Here is an 18,772-nt window from a genome sequence, read left to right on the forward strand (position 1 = left end):
ATCATGACCCGAGCCCAAGTCTAGTGCTCAACCAACTGAGCCACCAGGTGCCCCAAGATTTCATTCTTTTTGATCACTGAGTAATATTCCAATTTATATATATATACCACATCTTCTTTATCCATTCATCAGTCGATGGACATTTGGGCTCTTTCCATACTTTGGCTATTGTTGATAGTACCGCTATAAACATTGGGGTGCATTTGCCCTTCAAATTAGCATTTTTGTATCCTTTAAAATGCCCAGTAGTGCAGTTGCTAAGTCAGAGGGTAGTTCTATTATTAATTTTTTGAGGAGCCTCCATACTTTTTTCCAGAGTGGCAGCACCAGTTTGCATTCCCACCAGCAGCGCAAAAGGGTTCCTCTTTCTCCACATCCTCGCCAACATCTGTTGTTGTCCGAGTTGTTAATTTTATCCATTCTGATGGGTGTAACAGTCTTGGTATTATGTGTTTATCTGTTATACTTCACTGTTACACATTTGTAGGTGTTGTCTCCTCACAGTCCAAGCCCCTTGTAGAGACCATGTCTTTTCCTTGTTATAACACCCTCTTCGTCACTGGGACACTGCCTGGTCCATGATAGGTAGGGTTCAGATTGTTGCACTGGATTGGATTGTATGCAAAGAGACACCATCTGGGGTAAGATGGGAGTAAGGTGTAACCCCATTTTTGGGCACTCCCAATCTAATAGCTGCCTGGGAGAGAGAGTCAGAGACAGTTCACATTGGACCTGGCATGTGACATTGGACTGCCACAGTTCCCGTGTGGGTTCCAGTGACCAGGTTTTATGGCTGATCCACACCAGCATCCTGTCTCTGATACAGAGATGGTTTGCTGAAGAGCATAATGATTGCTGTCCTTTGTACTAACTTCATAAGAAGGCAAATGATCCTTCAACATCTCTGAGGTCTCCTGACAACACCTAAAATGAGACCAAACCTTTCTAGAATGAGATGCACCTCTGAGAATGGGGTGACGTGTGTGCTTGTACATGGAGCCTAGGCCTCCTGAACATCTCCAGGCCCTGCTTTCTTTGTTGGCAAAAGAAATCCAATAGAATGTGTTGGCTCAGCACCCAACCCCACACCACAATCAGATAAGACCTAGCACTTAAAGCTAAGGCTTTATTCCTAGTAGTATATTTTCACAACTTGGACGGGAAAGCAAATTGATGAGGTTTCCACTATGCCTGTTTGTATTTGATGTTCCTTCTCACTTCTCTAAACCGTCGCAGATGAAGCAGAGGTCACAGACTGCCAGCAGCATTTGTTTTTTCAGTAAGAGCAAAAAGAAGGGCATTGTGGCTTCATTACAGATAAAAGAAGGCAGCGTTTACAAGGTACCAAAACTTTACTTATCTAGTCTTCCCCGTGGTCTCTGATGACCCAAGGGAAATAACCATAGATACACGTGGGAGGATTAAGTATTCCAAAATAAGCTGGAAAATCTATACTTCATCATCTTTGGAGTAAGGCACATGGGGGGTGCCCGTGGCAGCATCCCTGGCTGGTGTCTGGCCTGGTACACGGTGCGTTTTCAGCAGATCCTGGCCCGCTGGCCACATAGTCAGGGCTGGTCTGGGAAGTGGGTGGGTATCACCAAGGTATTTAGCTGAAGTTATTGGAGCTTTTTCCCTGAATGTGCTTCCAGAGCTCTATTGTCATGTTATTGCCCAATCCTTCAGACACGTGGAAGCCCACGCTTTTCCCTGCAGCAGGTGGAGAAAGCAGGTGTGGATATACCTTCCCCATAGAGCTCAACACATTGTACTGCCCCACTGGATGGTGTCGTGGACTCCTGAATTGGCTAGGATGTGGGTTTAGCTGCTCCAACAGAAAAACCCAAGGTAACAGAAGCTTAGACAAGACAGAAACTTGTCTTTCTCTCATTCAACAGTCCAGTATAGAAGGGCTAGCATGTCAACCTCATGGTGTTGGGCACCCTGCTTCCTTCTTGCCTGTTGCTTCATCCTAACTGGGTTGTCACCGTGGCCTCCTGGTCCAAGAGAGCTCACATCCTTGTTCTAGCCACGAGGAAGGGAGGAGAGGGGAAGGGAAGACCCTAGATGTTGCACACATCCTCTCTGCAACCCCAGAGGTTTAACCAGAACTTGGACAAATGTCCACACCTAGATGCAGTGCAGCTTTTAATTCTGGTCATGTTTGTGCCCAGCTACCAGTCATGGCTTCCATTACCATAAGAGGACAGAACTGGTTTTGGAGAACACTTAGATTTGTAGGCCATAGCTCCTTAAAGTCAAAGCTGTCTTTGATATATCCTTTTTCCCATCAAGGTGGTGCCTGATCAAGGTGGATCCCCTTAATTGTTGACTGGAAAAGAGGGTTTTTTGAAGGACTGAATGCAGAGGACAGCCCACTGGGAGCAGCGTGGAGACCACATGGCAGCTTGGGAAAAGCCTGTGGAGTCACGGGCAATTATTTAACCTCTCCGGAGCTCACTTTCCTCTTTTTAAAATGGGCCTGGTGATCCCTGTGGAATTTGCTTCTTGGGGCCATTAAGAAAACTCTTCTTTTATTGTGTCTGCTATTTACTGAGCACCTATTGTGTTCCAAGCACAGGGCTAGGGCTTTGTTCACATTAATTACATGTAAACCACACAACAACCCAATGAGGTGGGTATTATTATCCACATTGTTTAGCTGGGTAAGTTGAGACTGGGTGGGGTTTGGTAAGGTGTCCAGTGCCATTGGTTTATGTATGTACCCAACAGCTATTGAGTGCCTGCTGTGTGCCAGAGCCATTGCTGGGGATGTGGTGATTCCAGGTAGGAAGAATGTTTCCAGAGTACAGAGGGTACACATGATAGGGAGCCGCTCTGACCATGGTCAGGGAGGAGGTTGGGGAGTGTTTGGAAGCTTGAGCAGGAGTTATCCAGACTAGGGAGCACGGTGGAGGTCTGAGGTGGTGCTGGCAAGGCCCTAAGGTGGGCAGGGAGCCAGACATGGAGGGACCATAAGAGCCGCAGTGTGGCCGGAAGGCCGACAGTGAGCAAAAGAGGTGGCAGGAACCCCCTCAAGCTCCTAGTCGGGCAGTCTGACCTGTCTGGCCCTGAGGCTTGTGTTGAGAGAGGATCATAAAATGCTTGGAAAACATGCTGAGGGCAGCACCAGGGGGCAGGGCTCGGCAATTTCTCTTTGTGTCTTCAAGATGTTTGAGGACCAAACAGGGGACCCAGAGGTCACATGGCTGCCTTATATGATGAATCTAGGACCTCTGAGAACTGCCCTTGTCCTCGTCCTCGTCCTCGACCTCTTGGGCCGTACAGTCCAGTGGTGTGCACACAGTCTGCTCAGAGTTTGCCTGGAAGTATTTGTCCAGCCTGTCTTCCATGTCTCATAAGCAGAATTATTCCTAGGGCGGGAGACAGCAATGCCAGTCACCATCCTGATGAAGTGGGTGACAAGACACCTCTGGTCTTGAAATGGCTTGAGGGCAGAGGACCTCCTGATACTCCAGACAGGAGGAATATAGACAGTAGGGTGGGCTGAGGGGGCTGGCCCTCACCGCACCCCATGTTCTGGCACCTCTCTCAGCACCCTCAGCGTGGCTCCCAACAGCGTCATGAATCCAGGTCTTTAAATATTGATTCAGCAAGTTGGGGTCGCCCACTCAGTGTACAGAGTATGCAAGATGCTTAGGTGAGTTTGCAGCTGAATGAGGAGACCAGGCACTTTCCTCAAAGGATTACAAGGTATACTGGCAACACTCACCTGTAGAGTTAGTCTTGTTAAAGGGTCATATGCAGTGCCTCAGGGCCTTTGTATGTGCTGTTTCCCCTCCCTGGACTCATCTCTGTACTACATCTTTATGCTGGTTAACTGTTCTCAGCTCAGACATCACATCTCCTTGAAAGCCTTTCCTCACCCCATGAGTTTGAACTGGACACCCCTCCTACATGCTATGCTGTCCTGTCATGTTAGAATTAGGCACTCAGCCCTGATACATTATAGTCACTGGGGTCTCTGTCTCTCACTACATCATGTCTGTTGTCCCCCTACCATACCTCAGCTTCTAGAACAGTGCCTGCCAAAAGTTGCATGAATGACTGAATGAGTTCTTTCTAATTAGTTTGGGTCTAGAAATGCTTGGTGATTTTAGAAGCAGACAATCATGTATATGGCAGAATTATGTTTTGCTACTATAGGTTACCATTATGAGTGGTCCTTCTAAGAGTACACAATAGGGAAAAGTGAAACAGCTGGAAATTTCAGTGTTGCTCTGACCCGTAGGACCTGCTAAACTCAGCCTGTGTTTGAATAAACAGGGCCTTGGGGTGTCTGGGTAGCTCAGTTGGTTTAAGCATCTCTTGACTTTGGCTTAGGTCATGATCTTGTGGTTCTTGAGTTTGAGCCCCACATTGGGCTCTGTGCTGGCAGTGTGGAGCCTGCTTGGGTTTCTGTCCCACTCTCTCTCTGACCCACCCCACTTTCTCACTATCTCTCTCTCAAAATAAAATAAAAGTAATACTTAAAAAATATTAAAAATAATAATAAACAAAGAAACAAACAGGGCCTTTTCTGAAGAGTTTCAAACTCAATTGTCAGTTTCAGAGCCGAATTGCTTTCCTGTGACTTTTTAACATTCGAGTAGGCTTTTGATCCTCCCAAGGACCCAGTTCCAGCACTGCTAGCATTTGCCCTGGTCACCCCTCCCTGCGTGCCCACCTTCCATGCCCCTCCAAACTTCCTCACGTGGCTGTTCCAGCCTCTGCCCGTCTTTAAGACCAATTATCTACAGGGTCTTGGTTTTCTCCTGGGCTCCTCGCAGAGACCTGCCCTCCCTCTCCCTGTGCCTCCTCAGTCCTGTGTCCCACCTTCCACCTGTGTTTTATGAATGTTCTTCTGTCCCACGTCTGTACCCTATGGGCCTGTTTGTGTCCACTGCAAAAGTGAAGGTACAGTGAAGACAGCTGCACTGAAGGGGTGGGAGGGGGAGGAGGATTAATTATCACAGGGATGTTTGCTTGGAGTTTTTAATTAGACTGTCCTGCCTTACTTCCCCTCTTCATGCCTTTTTCTTTTCCCTAGCTCAGAACTTCCACTTAGAATGTATTTTAGAAACTTGGAACACTTAGGTTTTAACATTCTGCACCCAGGGCCTCAGTGGAATAAGTAAACCAATAAGCTGATTGCCTCAAGTAGTTTGATTGCCAAGTGCACTGGGGTAACTTTTGTTCTTCAGTGAATGATCGTTTCACGCTAGGGAACAAGGGTTGAATGTGAGTGTAGGGCTTGTCCAGCCTTCCTGATTCCTAACCCTGACCTGGGAAGTCATTATTCCCAGAGCTGTGTGTCGATTACAAGCAGCCTGCCAAATGCTCTGTATCCTTCCTTTTGACAGTTTCCCCCAGTGACATGTGTCATAAATACATTTCTCATTTGCCAGAATAGGTTTGGGTTTGTTTTGAATCTGACGGATCCTCCGACACCACGTTCTTAAATCTCACTAACAGATCATTTATACCAAAAATGCTGCCTTGACAGGAAGAAAGATTGTGTGATTTTCAATGTGGGTTGAAAATCAAATCCAAGTTCTAACAACACTGAGACTTCCTGGACCCTACAGATTAATCGTGATTATCTTACCGTGAAATACTTTGGGTAGTAGGAACTACTCTCTACTTATTGTTTCTGTCAAACCTTTGATTGGAAAAGTTTTCACAGTAGGCATGTTGTCATTTCTAGAGATGCTTATAAATTTCATGGTGTGTCTCAACCATAACATGGTTGTCCTTTGTTTTAGGCAATAAGTGTGCCCCTGAAGAGTCATTTATAAACAGAATTTTTACAGATAAGTTCATATGTTAAATACACATGAGCAGCTATTATTTTACTTTCTGGGTTCTTTTATAATTGGAAAAACTACTCCAAACTTGTTTGAGAAGTGTAATGCTCATACATTAGATTTTGTTTAAATGAAGGACAATTGGGGCGCCTGGGTGGCTCAGTCAGTTGAGCATCCGACTTGGGCTGAGGTCATGATCTCACGGTTCATGAGTTTGGGCCCCACGTTGGGCTCTGTGCTGACAGCTCAGAGCCTAGAGCCTGCTTCGGATTCTGTGTCTCCCTCTCTCTCTGCCCCTCCCCTGCTCATGCTCTGTCTCTCTCTCTCTTTCTCTCTCTCTCAAAATAATAAATAAACATTTAAAAAATTAAGAAAAAATAAATGAAGGACAAATGACCCTTACATAAGGTGAGGGTTAGGGGTACTGACACTCTGTACAGTTGAAAATCCATGTATAATAGGGGCATCTGGGTGGCTCAGTTGCTTAAGAGTCCGACTTCAGCTCAGGTCATGATCTCACAGTTTGTGGGTTCGAGCCCCACATTGGGCTCTATGCTGACAGCTCAGAGCCTGGAGCCTGCTTCAGATTCTGTGTCTCCCTCTCTCTCTGCCCCTCCCCTGCTCTCACTCTGGCTCTCTCTCAAAAATAAATAAACATTAAAAAATTTTAAAAATTAAAAAAAAAGAAAATCCATGTACAACTTTTAACTCCCACCAAACTTAACTACTAATAGCCTACTGTTGACCAGAAGCCTTACTGATAAAATAGTTAATTAACACGTAATACATATAGGATGGATTTTCTATCTTATATGTATAATATACTGTGTTATTACAATAAAGTAAACCAGAGAAAAGAAAATGTTATCAAGAAAATCATAAGGAAGAGAAAATACATTTTTGGTGGCATACTGTATTTATTGGAAAAAATCCACATGTAAGTGGTCCTGTGCAGTTCAAACCCATGTTCTTCAAGGGTCAGCTATAATCTTAATGAGAATCAGACGGTATTACCAATGGTCTTGTACTCTCAATTGTTCTGGCTTAGTTATAACACATCTCACCCCAATAGGAGATACAAGATTTGTAAATTCTACATTTTCGCACTGATACACAAAACACTCAGGAAAATCTGCTCCTGTGAGAACCACTCCTTGCTCCTTCTTGTCTCATTCTTTCAGGGAGGGATGTGGGGTGCTGCCAGCTCAGAGTTGGGGGTGATTTGTGATGTTTTGCTGAAATATTAAGTAACTTACTAAGTAATTTCTCACAGGCTTCTCAGCCCAGAGCTCCACAATTCTGTGTGTTCTCATTACCTATTTCTGCATAAACTTCCCCTAAATTTAGTGGTGTAAGGAATTTGTTACTGTTTCTCACCATTCTGTGGGTTGTTTAGCCCAGTTGGTTGGTTCTGACTTGGGCTTTCTGCATGTGGCCCACACACCAGTGTTGGCTGGGGCTGCGGGCATCCGAAGCCTTGATTGGTCTGATGGGCCAGGCGGGATGGCTTATTTAAGTGACTGGCAGAGGCTGGCTGTCAGCAGAGAGCTCAGCTGGGCTGTCCACCAGAACACTGATATGTGACCTCTTGCGTGGCTTATTCTTCTCAAAACGTGGTGGTTGGGTTCCAAGAATGGGCATCCTAAGAGTAAGTGTTCCAGGAGACCCAGGCTGAAGCTGCAAGGCTTCTTATGATCTTGCCTTAAAGTCCCAGTCACTTCTGTCACACTCAAGACAAGGGACTAAGACAAGTTGAGAATCAAGGGGAAGGAAATTAGGGCTTGCCTCTTGATGTAAGTTGCAGCCTACAGATGGGGTCCATTTTTTGTCCACCATACTGTGTGTTGGAAGAGCTCTCTCTAGAAGAATAAGATTACATAAAAATGAAAGGCATGGGAGGCATTGCAGCACATTGGGGGGGGGCAGTTGTAGAATGCTTGCTATGCATGAACTAATGGCCAGCCTTGTTGGTTAGAACTCAGTACCAGGAAGCACACACTGAATGAGCCCATCTCCACGGAAGCTGGTAGCATCCCACAGAGAGAAGCATTCCCATGCAGTGGCCCCCACCCCAAAGTAACCCCCTCATAGTACAGATGATTGAAAAACACCTGGGAAGGGAATTGAACTAGCACAGTTTTAAAAGCACTTTTATCTAAAAATTTTTATCTACATCCTCATGCATGTGTCTTGTTGATACTGAGTCTGTAAAATGATTTTCACAAATCAGAAGTATACATTGCCACACAAACACATAGGAAACTGTGAAGTAATGTGTCTAGTGCACTTGATTTCCAGCTCATGCTGTGGAGGTGCTTGGAGAAGGCTGTGCCCCTGGAGTACCTTATATATAAGAATGGATACTTTGGCATTTGAGAAAAGATCGAGTTCTGTCCAGGTGCTTGGGAGTCTAATTGCCTCCTTGGCCTGAATGAGGAAAACACTTGCCTGTTAATCATATGGAGTCATGGGTACCCAGGTTCCTGCAGAGAAGTGTGGCCAGTCTGGATACATAGGCCAACAACCCTTGAGAGTTGTGAGAGTTACTCTCTACCGTCATAGCCTTGTTTATTGCCCCCGGAATATTCCTCTGAATATCCTCAATCCTGAAGATTCAAATTTGTGTTTATCTGTGCTGAAAATTTAGAGGCAAGATAAACAACATTTCAAGCCATTTATAACCAGAGGCTGTGCTGGGAAGGGATTGGGCTTTCCATTAGACATATGTTAAAATGTTGGACTTTGGGAAAGATAGGGAGAATATCCCTAGATGTGAAAAGCAGGTGATTAAAAGAGATTGATACAAGTTTGATCCAGAAGATGGTTATGTGGGATTAGTACTCTGTTGACTTACTAAATATCCTCTTGTGGAATGCCAGGCATGGAGGGTCCTGGAGATGCCAAGTGTATGGGGCCCATGTTTTTATACTAGCAGGAGGGCCTTTGGCAAGGGTGAGGAACATGGAAGGAGGTGGGGGACAGAGGGTGAGGAATGAGACACCATGCAAACATAAGCCTTAGGGCAGTGGACGGAGTGTGGGAAAGAGTGAACTCCACCCTCGCCTGCCTTTTTCCACGCGGATCATCCTAAACAGAGGAGACCTCTCTTGATCTTCAGCTCCTGATGGAGAGTCCACACCTTCTCCATACTAGTCACCTCTCAGTCAGTCGCATGAATGGAGATCCATAATTCAGCCTCCTTACTTCTCTTTTGCCTGCACATATTGACAGAACTCCTGTTAGGTGCCAGACACTGTGTGACGTGGAGGGAACTCTCCTATTGGGAGTTACACAGCAAACAAGGAAACAAATGATGTAGTTATAGATTATGATTGGCATTTTGGGGAAATGGGGGTGTGATAAAGAATTATAGGGTGAGCACTGGGTGTTGTATGGAAACCAATTTGACGATAAATTTCATATATTGAAAAAAATTTTTAAAAATGCAAATCTCTCAAAAAAAAAAAAAAGAATAATAGGGAATTCCCCGTTTGGATAGGCTGTTCAGGAGGTAACTAACAGTCAATGACCCTAAAGTCATTGGTTAAACTTTGACATGTCTTACACGGTATTTTAAAGTTCCTTAAGTTACGTGTTGTTAAGGTTCAAAATAAAACCTGTGGGTTTTTTTTTTCCTTTTCTGAGCCTAAGTTGTAGAATGCCAAATGGACAACAATTTGGGGAGACAAAGGGAAGCCAACCTGGATGGCCAGACGCCTTCTGGCTGACACTTTCTTCACCACCACTTTCTCTCCCTAGGGAAAGGAGACGTGTTTGGAGATGTGTTCTGGAAGGAAGCCACCCTTGCCCAGTCCTGTGCCAATGTTAGGGCCTTGACCTACTGTGACCTGCATGTGATCAAACGGGATGCCCTGCAGAAAGTGCTAGAATTCTACACAGCCTTTTCCCACTCCTTCTCCCGGAACCTCATTCTCACCTACAACTTGAGGAAGAGGGTAAGCTGGCAGTTTTGGTTTCTTTTCTATCAAGAACAGTCTCTGTGCACTTAAGATAACCACACGGGCGGGAAAAGTCCTTTCGCGGTTTATTTAAGTGGAGCAGTGGTTCTGTGCATGGCTTGCTCTTCAGAGCTTTTGCTATGAAATAAGGGAAACAGGAATGTTGCTAGATTAAAAAGATGGATTAACTTTGCTGCAGAAGGGGTTGGTTCATGAGTGTGTCCGTGGGCTTTTCCCCAGCAATATCTACACCTTCTGGCATTGTGAAAAGATGAGCAAAAAATGAGGTCATTAAGCATAAGAGACTCTTAAAAACTGAGAACAAACTGAGGGTTGATGGGGGGTGGGAGGGTGGGGAGGGTGGGTGATGGGTATTGAGGAAGGCACCTTTTGGGATGAGCACTGGGTGTTGTATGGAAACCAATTTGACCATAAATTTCATATATTGAAAAAAAAATTAAATTAAATTAAAAAAAGATGAGGTCATTAGTCAGAAAAGTGACTGGCTGGGGCTACTTAATTCAAATAAACTGAACTCTCCTTGGTGACTAGGACTCACTAAATGGTGTGAGACCATTCGCCAGCTGATAATAATAATTTTTAAAAGCTATGAAGATGATTCAATTGGGCCCAGAAAATCAGAAAGGTATGGAATCTGATTGCCTAGAGAGTATCTTGTATACATCTGCTGATTTAAGGGTTTGAGAAATGAGCTGTTTTAAGACCCAGAGAAGATTTCTGGTCTGAAATGGTTTCTTTCAACCCTCAGATTATCAGGTTCCATCTGCCTCTGTGAGGACTAAACTATTCGTCTTGTACTCTTTAGGTTTTTCATGACCGACTTTCCTGCACTTCATCTATCTCTTTTAGTTAACAAGGTAGCTCTGACCCATAGAAACCGCCTATAGGGATTATCATAGGAATCTTTCAACAAATGACCTCATAACCTTTCCTCCAAAACTGTTCCTCTTCTTATGGTCCTTGCCTCTGTTGACATTATATCACCCTTGGGGTTCCAAGTTAGAAATGCTGGCATCATGGTTGATGCTTCTTCCCAGTCTCCCATGTCTCAGGTTACTCCTCAAATCCTTTGAGTTCCACCTAAGCTCTCAAACCTGGGTCCACACTCTACTTCCATCCTTGGGGCTCTCCCTGAGCTCTTGGGACACAGCACCCAGATGCAGACCTTTCCTGTTTCTGGCACCATGCAACAGGCTCCCGCTTGTATCTGTCCTCGACATGGCACTTCCTCCTTTGGCCGATCCTATGACCTTAAAAACAAATGGGATCATGTCCCTTCCTTTGTAAAGACTTTTTGCCCTCAACCTAACTTTAGGATAATGTCTGTATGCTTCAGCATGGCTTGTGTGGCTTTTCACATCTGGCCCTGACTTAACTCCCAAGCCAAAACCTCAGCCACTCTTGCCATGCCCACTGCTACCACCCCGAACACTCCCACCATGAGGACTCTGCACAGCTCTGCAAGCACCACACCCTTCAGAGCCCTGGGAGTCCTCAGCCAGGCATTCTTTTTTCTCCTTCTCTGTGTGACAGGTGCCTACTAACCCTTAAGACTACTGAAATGTTTACTCATTCACTCATCAAACCCAGTACACACCAGCTGAATGAGACTAGACATATAAAGCTGAATAACACTCAGTTCCTCATTTCCAGGAACCTAAAGTCTAACAGAGAAGATCAACACAGGAAGGATAAATGTAGTACCGGAGGCTAAGTACAAGAAGTATGATTTATATAAGCTATTGTGGGAGCAGTTTGAGCCAAGGCACAGAGAAAGGAATCAGCCTTTTGTCTTTCAAGTTACTTGTACAAGGTTCCAAAGGCTTATTACCTGGTTACCCCTAATATATGCTTGTGAGTCCCTGCTCAGAGGCCCAAGAGGGCAAGGCCTGGGTACCTGGGTAGCCCCAGTGCCTAACCCAGTACAGAGGATTAATAAACATTTGGCTTGCCAAGGAGAAAGAGGTGGAATCTCTAGGCCTCAGTTTCCACATCATACAATGTGAGGTTGTGGATTGTTTTTATGGTTCTGTGATTTGAACGCTGGCCATTTGAATTCTCATCGGGAATGGGCAGTGGTGTTGAAGTGTGCATTCACAGTTCTTATTTGTTTATTTGGGAATGTGGAATGCTTGCTAGTGGTACTTTTAGCCACGTGGATTCTTCTAAAGTCTATTTTTTTTAATTTTTTCCTTCTTTTTATGAGAGGAAGTTGATTATACTCAGCTTTTGGTGCTGCTGATAATATAGGTTGAAAAAAACACAGTTTGGGTTATTTGGAGTAGTAATCATTTTGGAATAACTGTGGATCAAATAAATCTGTCTTATAAAAAAAAAAAAACAAAAACAGCAGTGCCTCCGTGGTCAGACTATCTTCATAAGTACAGAATGCTTGACTGCTCTTGCCGAAGGGAAGACTCAAGGGTGGCATTTCAGAAAGGCTGTCATGGAGGAAGATTAGGTGGGGTCTGTATGGACACAAGGTGTAGAGGAAGCATCCAAGCTGTAGAAGATATGAGAAAGATCAGGTGGTCCTTAAGGTATTTAGACATTCCCTGGATACCCCTCAGAGATATTGCAGAGGGCCCTGAGGCATCCAATGGAGAGTCACATTAGTTGACCTTCAAATGTCTTTCCAATCGCAAATGCCTCTGAGTCTGGCACAATTTTAGTGAGGTTCTTTACAAGAAGAGGTAGCCATTCTTTTTCTTGGAAAAAAGAGGCTGTCATGTTTTGGTGTTGCCATTGTAATCTCTCATTGTGTCCTTCTGAGAATTAATTCATAGTTACATAGGGCATAGAAGACAAGAACATTGCATGCATGAATTATTCTTGTAGCTATTTTTTTTCTGGCAAAGTGAAGTGTATTCTTGTGGCTGTTTCTGTCTTGGCAAAATTGAGTGTTATTTGCAAAGATTCCCGAGAACATAGTGCCTTTGACATCTGTTTGGGGAGTTGTTTGGTTCTGTCGACGTCCTCTAGTGCACAGCAAAAACTCTGAGCTGGAAGGTGCGTCAATGGCCATCCAGTATCCCCTCCATTTTCCTACCACCCTCATTTCACAAATATGACCTTTTAGAGAAAGGTCACAGAGCTGTGTCAGTAATGAAAGAATTGGAGCCAGAAATGACTTATCGCCCAGGCCTCTTGCTGACGGGCCTCTTGCTGATTCTCACAGCTTCGTGGCCTCCCCTGGCCTCTGCATTCTAAGCCTCGTCCCTTTTTCCCTGAATCCATGTGTGTGAGCACCGCCCAGCTCTCTGCACTGCTGTTGGGACCCAACTCAGGAAGGGACATGTCACCTTCCTCTATTTCCTCCAAAGACGCCTGAAGTCATAGACAAGGATGAAAGAGGCACGACCCTGAAGCCAACCCTGCATTTTGACCTTTGGATTTCCTTGCCTATGGGCACTGAGCCAGATGAGACCTGGGTCTGTGTCCCACCTCTGCCACTTAGTGCTTCTGCAAGTCATAAGTGCTTCCTCAACTGTAAAATGAGGATGATGAGAAGTTCTACCTCGTAGGATAATTGTGAGGATTAAATAAGATAATACCGGCAAAGCTCACACACAGGATCTCACACAGTACAGGCTCAGTTACATTGTGGGTTATTATTTTGTTTTACCCACTTGACACCCTACTTCACTCTACTCTTTATTATCTTGTGCCTTTTGGAAAATAAAAAGAAGGGAGCTTGGGGCACCTGGGTGGCTCAGTTGGTTAAGCATCCAACTCTTGGTCTTGGCTCAGGTCATGATCTCATGGTTCGTAGGATCGAGCCCCATATCAGGCTCTGTGCTGACAGTTCAGAGCCTGCTTAGGATTCTGTCTCTCTCTCTCTGCCCCTCCCCTACTTGTACTCTCGCAAAATAAATAAACTTAAAAAAAAAAAAGAAGGCAGCTCTTCTGCCTTTGCTTATATAGGGTACTCACTCTGCAGAATGTTCTGTGGGGCAGGTGTTATTCCAGGGTTCTCTGTACCTCCTGCAGCTGCTCTGGAATGCTGACATGGTGCTTGGCTCCTGCCAGTAGAGAGGTCAGTATTCCCTCACTATTTTTGCCAGTTTCATTCATGGAGGGAAAAATTAGGCCATTCTGACATCTTAAGTCAGCCAGGGAGTCAGGATTTTTCCAAGAGGAAAGCACAGCATCCTTGTTTCCTCTAAGGGAGGTTGCATGAAAAGAAGGGGAGGAAGAGCCTTCCTCCTCCCAGACCCTTGGCACTCTGGGGTGAAGGCTCTCCGGGAATTTTCCTCAAGGCCCTGAGTGGTCTTTTTTCTGCAATCAGAGCTTTGCACAATACTAATAGTAACATTATTACCCACTCCTGATACTGTGCAAGCTGCAAGTTACGCCCCAAAGTTGGTATGTGTTTCATGTCCGTTTATTAAGTCCTCAGAATAACGCCATGACATTATAGTATCAGTCCCATTTCTCCAGGGAATAAACTAGGGCCCTGTGGCCCTGTGGAGAGGAGAATCACTTCTCCAAGGTCACCCAGGCAGTAGGTGGCAGGTTCCAAACTCTGCACGTGCTCCTGCTGCTAAGCAGCATCGCATCGTCCTGTGCAGCTTCTCCCATGCTGGCATTCTTTGGCTTCTGCTTTCTCCCAGTTCACTGACCTTTCAGGGGTGGAACAGAGTGTCTCCAAAGTATCTTCACTATCCCCCAGCACACTCAGAAATCTATACAGTAAATCCCAGTCTGGGGACACAAGATGTTCCCCCCAACAGAGTGACAGCCACACCACAGCCGGGGTGTGTGGGAGGCATAGCACACCTCCCTTTGGTTAAACAGCAGGCTACGCAGGCCATGATATTAGTAACTTATGAAACAGAGCACCCACTTTGGGGCTAGGGACCTAGGTTTGAATCCTGGTTTTGACTACTGACCAGCTGTGTGCTCTTGTGAACGTTCCTAAACTATTCTAGGCTCATCTGTAAAAAGACTCTAATAAAAGTCTCTCCTAATTAGGTTTATTGAGAAGATCACATGCATTACAACAAAACAGTGACATAGTACCTGTAGGAACTGCTCAATACCTGTTTATACCTTCTCCTTCCTGCAGCCCATTTTTTCTCTCTGCCTTCGGTCTCAGAAGTTCTGAGTTCATGCTTTGCTCCCCTTTGTTTATAACCAGACCCTTTCTTTAATCAGTGTCTCACTTGGGCTCTACTGTCCTTTCAACCTGGGATGAGGGTTCCTTTCCCAGGTGCTAGCTAGGAGATTGGGTCTTCCTGCTCATCATTAGGACAGTAGGGAAAATGTCTCACAATTAAATGATGTATTGTAGACAAGCAATTAGGTAATTAACAGCAGTCAGTGCATGGGATAATTGGCATGTAGGTAATTGGTAGGGTGGTTCTCATTCTCTGTGCGTGGGGCTTTATTTTTAAAGCCAATGTTGTTGTGGTTTTGAGTATGTTTTGTGTAGTGTTTGCCTATGATAATTTGTTCCAAGATAGATTTTTCTTAGCTTGATAAGGTCCCAACCTAGTGAGTTTGGAAGGAGCTGAGACTGTAGTTACTGGTGGCTTCAAAGCAGGGGCCTACTAATAATGCCTGTTTTCTAAAACTGAGGTTGCCATAGTGAACTATCTTGAATACTATATGTACTTTTCAACACCCCCTCTCCCCCCCCCCCCCCACACACACAACACCTCGTAACCAAAGGGCATTTTCTTCTGGAGCGGAGAAGGTGAAAGCATTGGAGGCTTGGAAAAAGAGCTCTGCTCAGAACTGGCGTTGGAAAGCCTCTGTTTTCTTTCTGCACAAATTCTTGTGGAAGGTGATAAGATGGAAAGATCAAAAGGCCAGGTGCTTGGAAATATATCCCCTTTCCCACTGAATCATCACAGCCTAAGTTTTAAAAATGATCTCTACATAGCCCATATATATATTTTTTGTCATTCTTCCATAGTGAGGGCTTCTGTGGAATCAAAATCATCCATTAGACTGTCAAGCTATAAAGATAATAAAATCAGGGTTTTGGAATCAGGGTTGGGGAAGGGATAGGTCATGTGAGTGGTAAGACCACAATTCTTTCAGGAAAACAACATAAAAATCAAAGCCAAGTCCCTTTTCCCTCAAGAGGATCAGGGGATGATGTTAGGGACTTGTGTGGACTTCCATGGATCCTTAGGCATTCTCCCTAGTGCTCCCAAAACACATAGCAGACCCCCATCATGATCCCTGGGGTGTGGGAGAAAATGAAAATGCTCCATGCTTTGTTATGAATCAGGTTGAAATGCAGCTGGTTTGGGTATATGTGGCCATTTCCAAGGAAGCAATAAAGTTCTGGAATGAATGTGGTCTTTGAAGCTAGATCACTGTATCTGGGCTCAGCCACTTGCTAGCTGGGGGTGAGGGTGCAGGAGGAGATTGAACAACTACAGCTATTCCTGTTTTGTGGATTCATACTATCTACCCCAAAAGGTAGCTTTGGGAAAGATAATCGTGGGCCAGCCACAGTGCCTTACACATAGCAAGTGCACAGTCAAGTTACTTTCCTTCCATTATCCGTGGGAATGAGGGTAGCAGAGTGAAGAAGGAGAGCAGGAGTCCCAATAGTGTGGCTCATAGAATAAGCATATGGAGGCAATAGAGACTGATGGTTACAGATGTGGACTCTAGAGTCAGAGTTCTTGGGTTCAAGTCTTGGCTCTCCTTAGTGACCTTGGGCCAGTAACCCAACCTCCCTGGGCCTCAATTCATTCATTTATAAAACAGGAATAATAGCAGTACCTTAGAAGGGTACTTTGTCAGAGCAAGATCTCAGTGTTTGTGTTGCTCTCACTATTGTTATTGTTGAGCTTAGCTTTTCTGGAAATGAAGAGATGCCATCAAGTGCTAAAAGTTTTAAAAGGAGAGTAGGGGCTGAAATTTAACACCTAGAAATCTCCCAGACAGATGATTTCAAGATCTGTGCCTAGACCTCTCAGGTAGTACCAAAGGAACAAGTGATTCATCGGTGAGGTTTGGTAAAGAATGGCTCCGTTGGACTCATCACAGATCCTGACTTCCTCCTGTGACAGAATGGATAGAGGGAATGGTAGAGTCTAATGTGGAGAAGGTGCTGGGGGAGGGAAGTCGTAACTTATCTTAAGCCTTATCAATCCTGATGCACTATAACATAGTGTGTTTACCACAAGTTAAAAAAAAAAAAAAAAAAGATCTGTCCAAGTTCAGAGAACCATAAGGCCAATGCAGTCCTTTGGAGAGTAATGTATCTGCCTAATATTTTCTTAGAAACGTGTGATTGACTTGTAATAAATAGGGGAGTATTAATGAGTCCCAGATCATGGGTTCAGTCCCCAGGTGAGCAAGCTAGCTTCCTGAGGTCTCAGATGCTTGGTCTAGCATTTTGCACATTTATTTGCCCCCTGAACAGTTTTTGAATTCCACCTGCAAATTTCTACTATCTACTATAATATACCTATTAACATCTGTCAGAGCTGGTGTTTTACAGAACATCTCTCGGAAACAGGGACTAGATTGTCTTTAATGTCTCTTCTGTTTTACATGGTCGGCGACCTGTAGAATAGACAGGACTTGTCTGGGAAACATCAAGAAGCCAAAGAGAACTCCAGCACAGTGGGAATCTTGGTCCCTCGGTCCTCAGTGAAATCCCAAGCAGAGATTGTGGGCAGACTCTACCAGCTTTCTGAACATCCCCCTGAACTCAGCTTTCCCCCCTCACCTCTCATGGGCCCAGTGGCTCATCCATTTCCAGTGTGCAGTCAGCCTTGTTGGCAAAGAGCAGTTTGTCCTTGGTTTGGCAGTGCACGTGCTAATAAAAGGCTGCTGACAGATGTTTTCTCCCTGGCTTCGCTAGTCCCTTATTGGCCCAGTCAAACTTCATGTTCTGACCCCATCTGCCATGTTTCTGTGCTTCCTTGTTCCCATTTAAGTCCTCCTTCCACTCTTAAAAATTTGCGCTTTGGCTTTGAACGTGTTCTTATACATCTTGCCAGTGAGTCATGGAGGTTTTTATTCTAGCCTGTGCTTTTAGTAAGTGGAGAGTTAGGATTTCAACCCAGGTGACCTGTCATAATAATAACTACCTTGTAAGATGTTAGATTAATGGAAGCAAATGTTAGTTCAGCCCCTCCCCCCCCAAGGGGGCTTTGAACATCTGCATCAGGAGCTCACACACAAAATCTAACCCAGTCCAGATGTCCATGTGGATGGTTTCTGGTATAATGTGTGTCACAGACCCACCCAATTTTGGTGCTTCTCATTGCAAACTTTGCTGGTTGCAATTTACTTGTTACTAGTATCACTTACTGGTTTGTCCTTCCTATAATTTAGGCTTCTAGAGTGAAATTCTAAACCCACGATGGGGCCCTGACTCCATATAGCTTCTCTTTAATCTCTCTAGGGTAGGTGAGACCCCCCTGTCTTTTGATCCAGTAAGTATCAGTCACCTTCTCTTTGTAGGTCTTATCATGCTTCCAATTAACTGTTCACTGTAGGTCTTCCTTTGCAGTCTAGAAGCTCTGTAAGGGCTAGACCTTGTCTGCCTGATTTACCTCTCTTTCCTGATTAGCTCTCTTAGAGCTTGGTACAAAGCAAGAATTCAATAATTAAATGAATGAATGAATGAATGAATGAATGAATGAGTGGACCAAACAACCATCCATCCAACCAACAAATTATCATAAAAATACACCAGCTGATATTGGGCATGTGCCCCCTTCTTGTTATATTGTTTTTTTTTTAATGTTTATTTCTTTTTGAGAGAGAGACAGACAAACAGAGAATGAGCAGAGGAGGGGCAGAGAGAGAGGGAAACACAGAATGTGAAGCAGCTCTAGGCTCCTAGCTGTCAGCACAGAGCCCGGCATGGGGCTTGAACGCATGAACTGTGAGATCATGACTTGAGCTTAAGTCAGATGCTTAACCAGCTGAGCCACCCAGGCACCCCGGTATAAGTTAAAGCCTTGACTATGAGATAGTTTAGAGATCTCTCCTTCTGTCTGTCTC

General features: G+C 44.7%; 1 protein-coding gene across 6 annotated transcripts in view; it reads left to right on the plus strand.

The window, feature by feature from the left end:
- The window catches only part of KCNH1 (potassium voltage-gated channel subfamily H member 1), a 466,004-nt gene that overhangs the window by 368,534 nt on the left and 78,698 nt on the right, over positions 1 to 18,772 (plus strand). For all 6 annotated transcript variants that reach the window (XM_045048780.1, XM_045048781.1, XM_023248008.2 and 3 more), the window contains one exon: positions 9,567 to 9,763. In XM_045048780.1, the coding sequence (XP_044904715.1) occupies positions 9,567 to 9,763 (197 nt within the window). The remainder of the gene's footprint in view (positions 1 to 9,566; positions 9,764 to 18,772) is intronic.

The sequence above is a fragment of the Felis catus genome, chromosome F1 (genome assembly GCF_018350175.1).
Source record: "Felis catus isolate Fca126 chromosome F1, F.catus_Fca126_mat1.0, whole genome shotgun sequence".
Lineage (NCBI taxonomy): Eukaryota > Metazoa > Chordata > Mammalia > Carnivora > Felidae > Felis > Felis catus.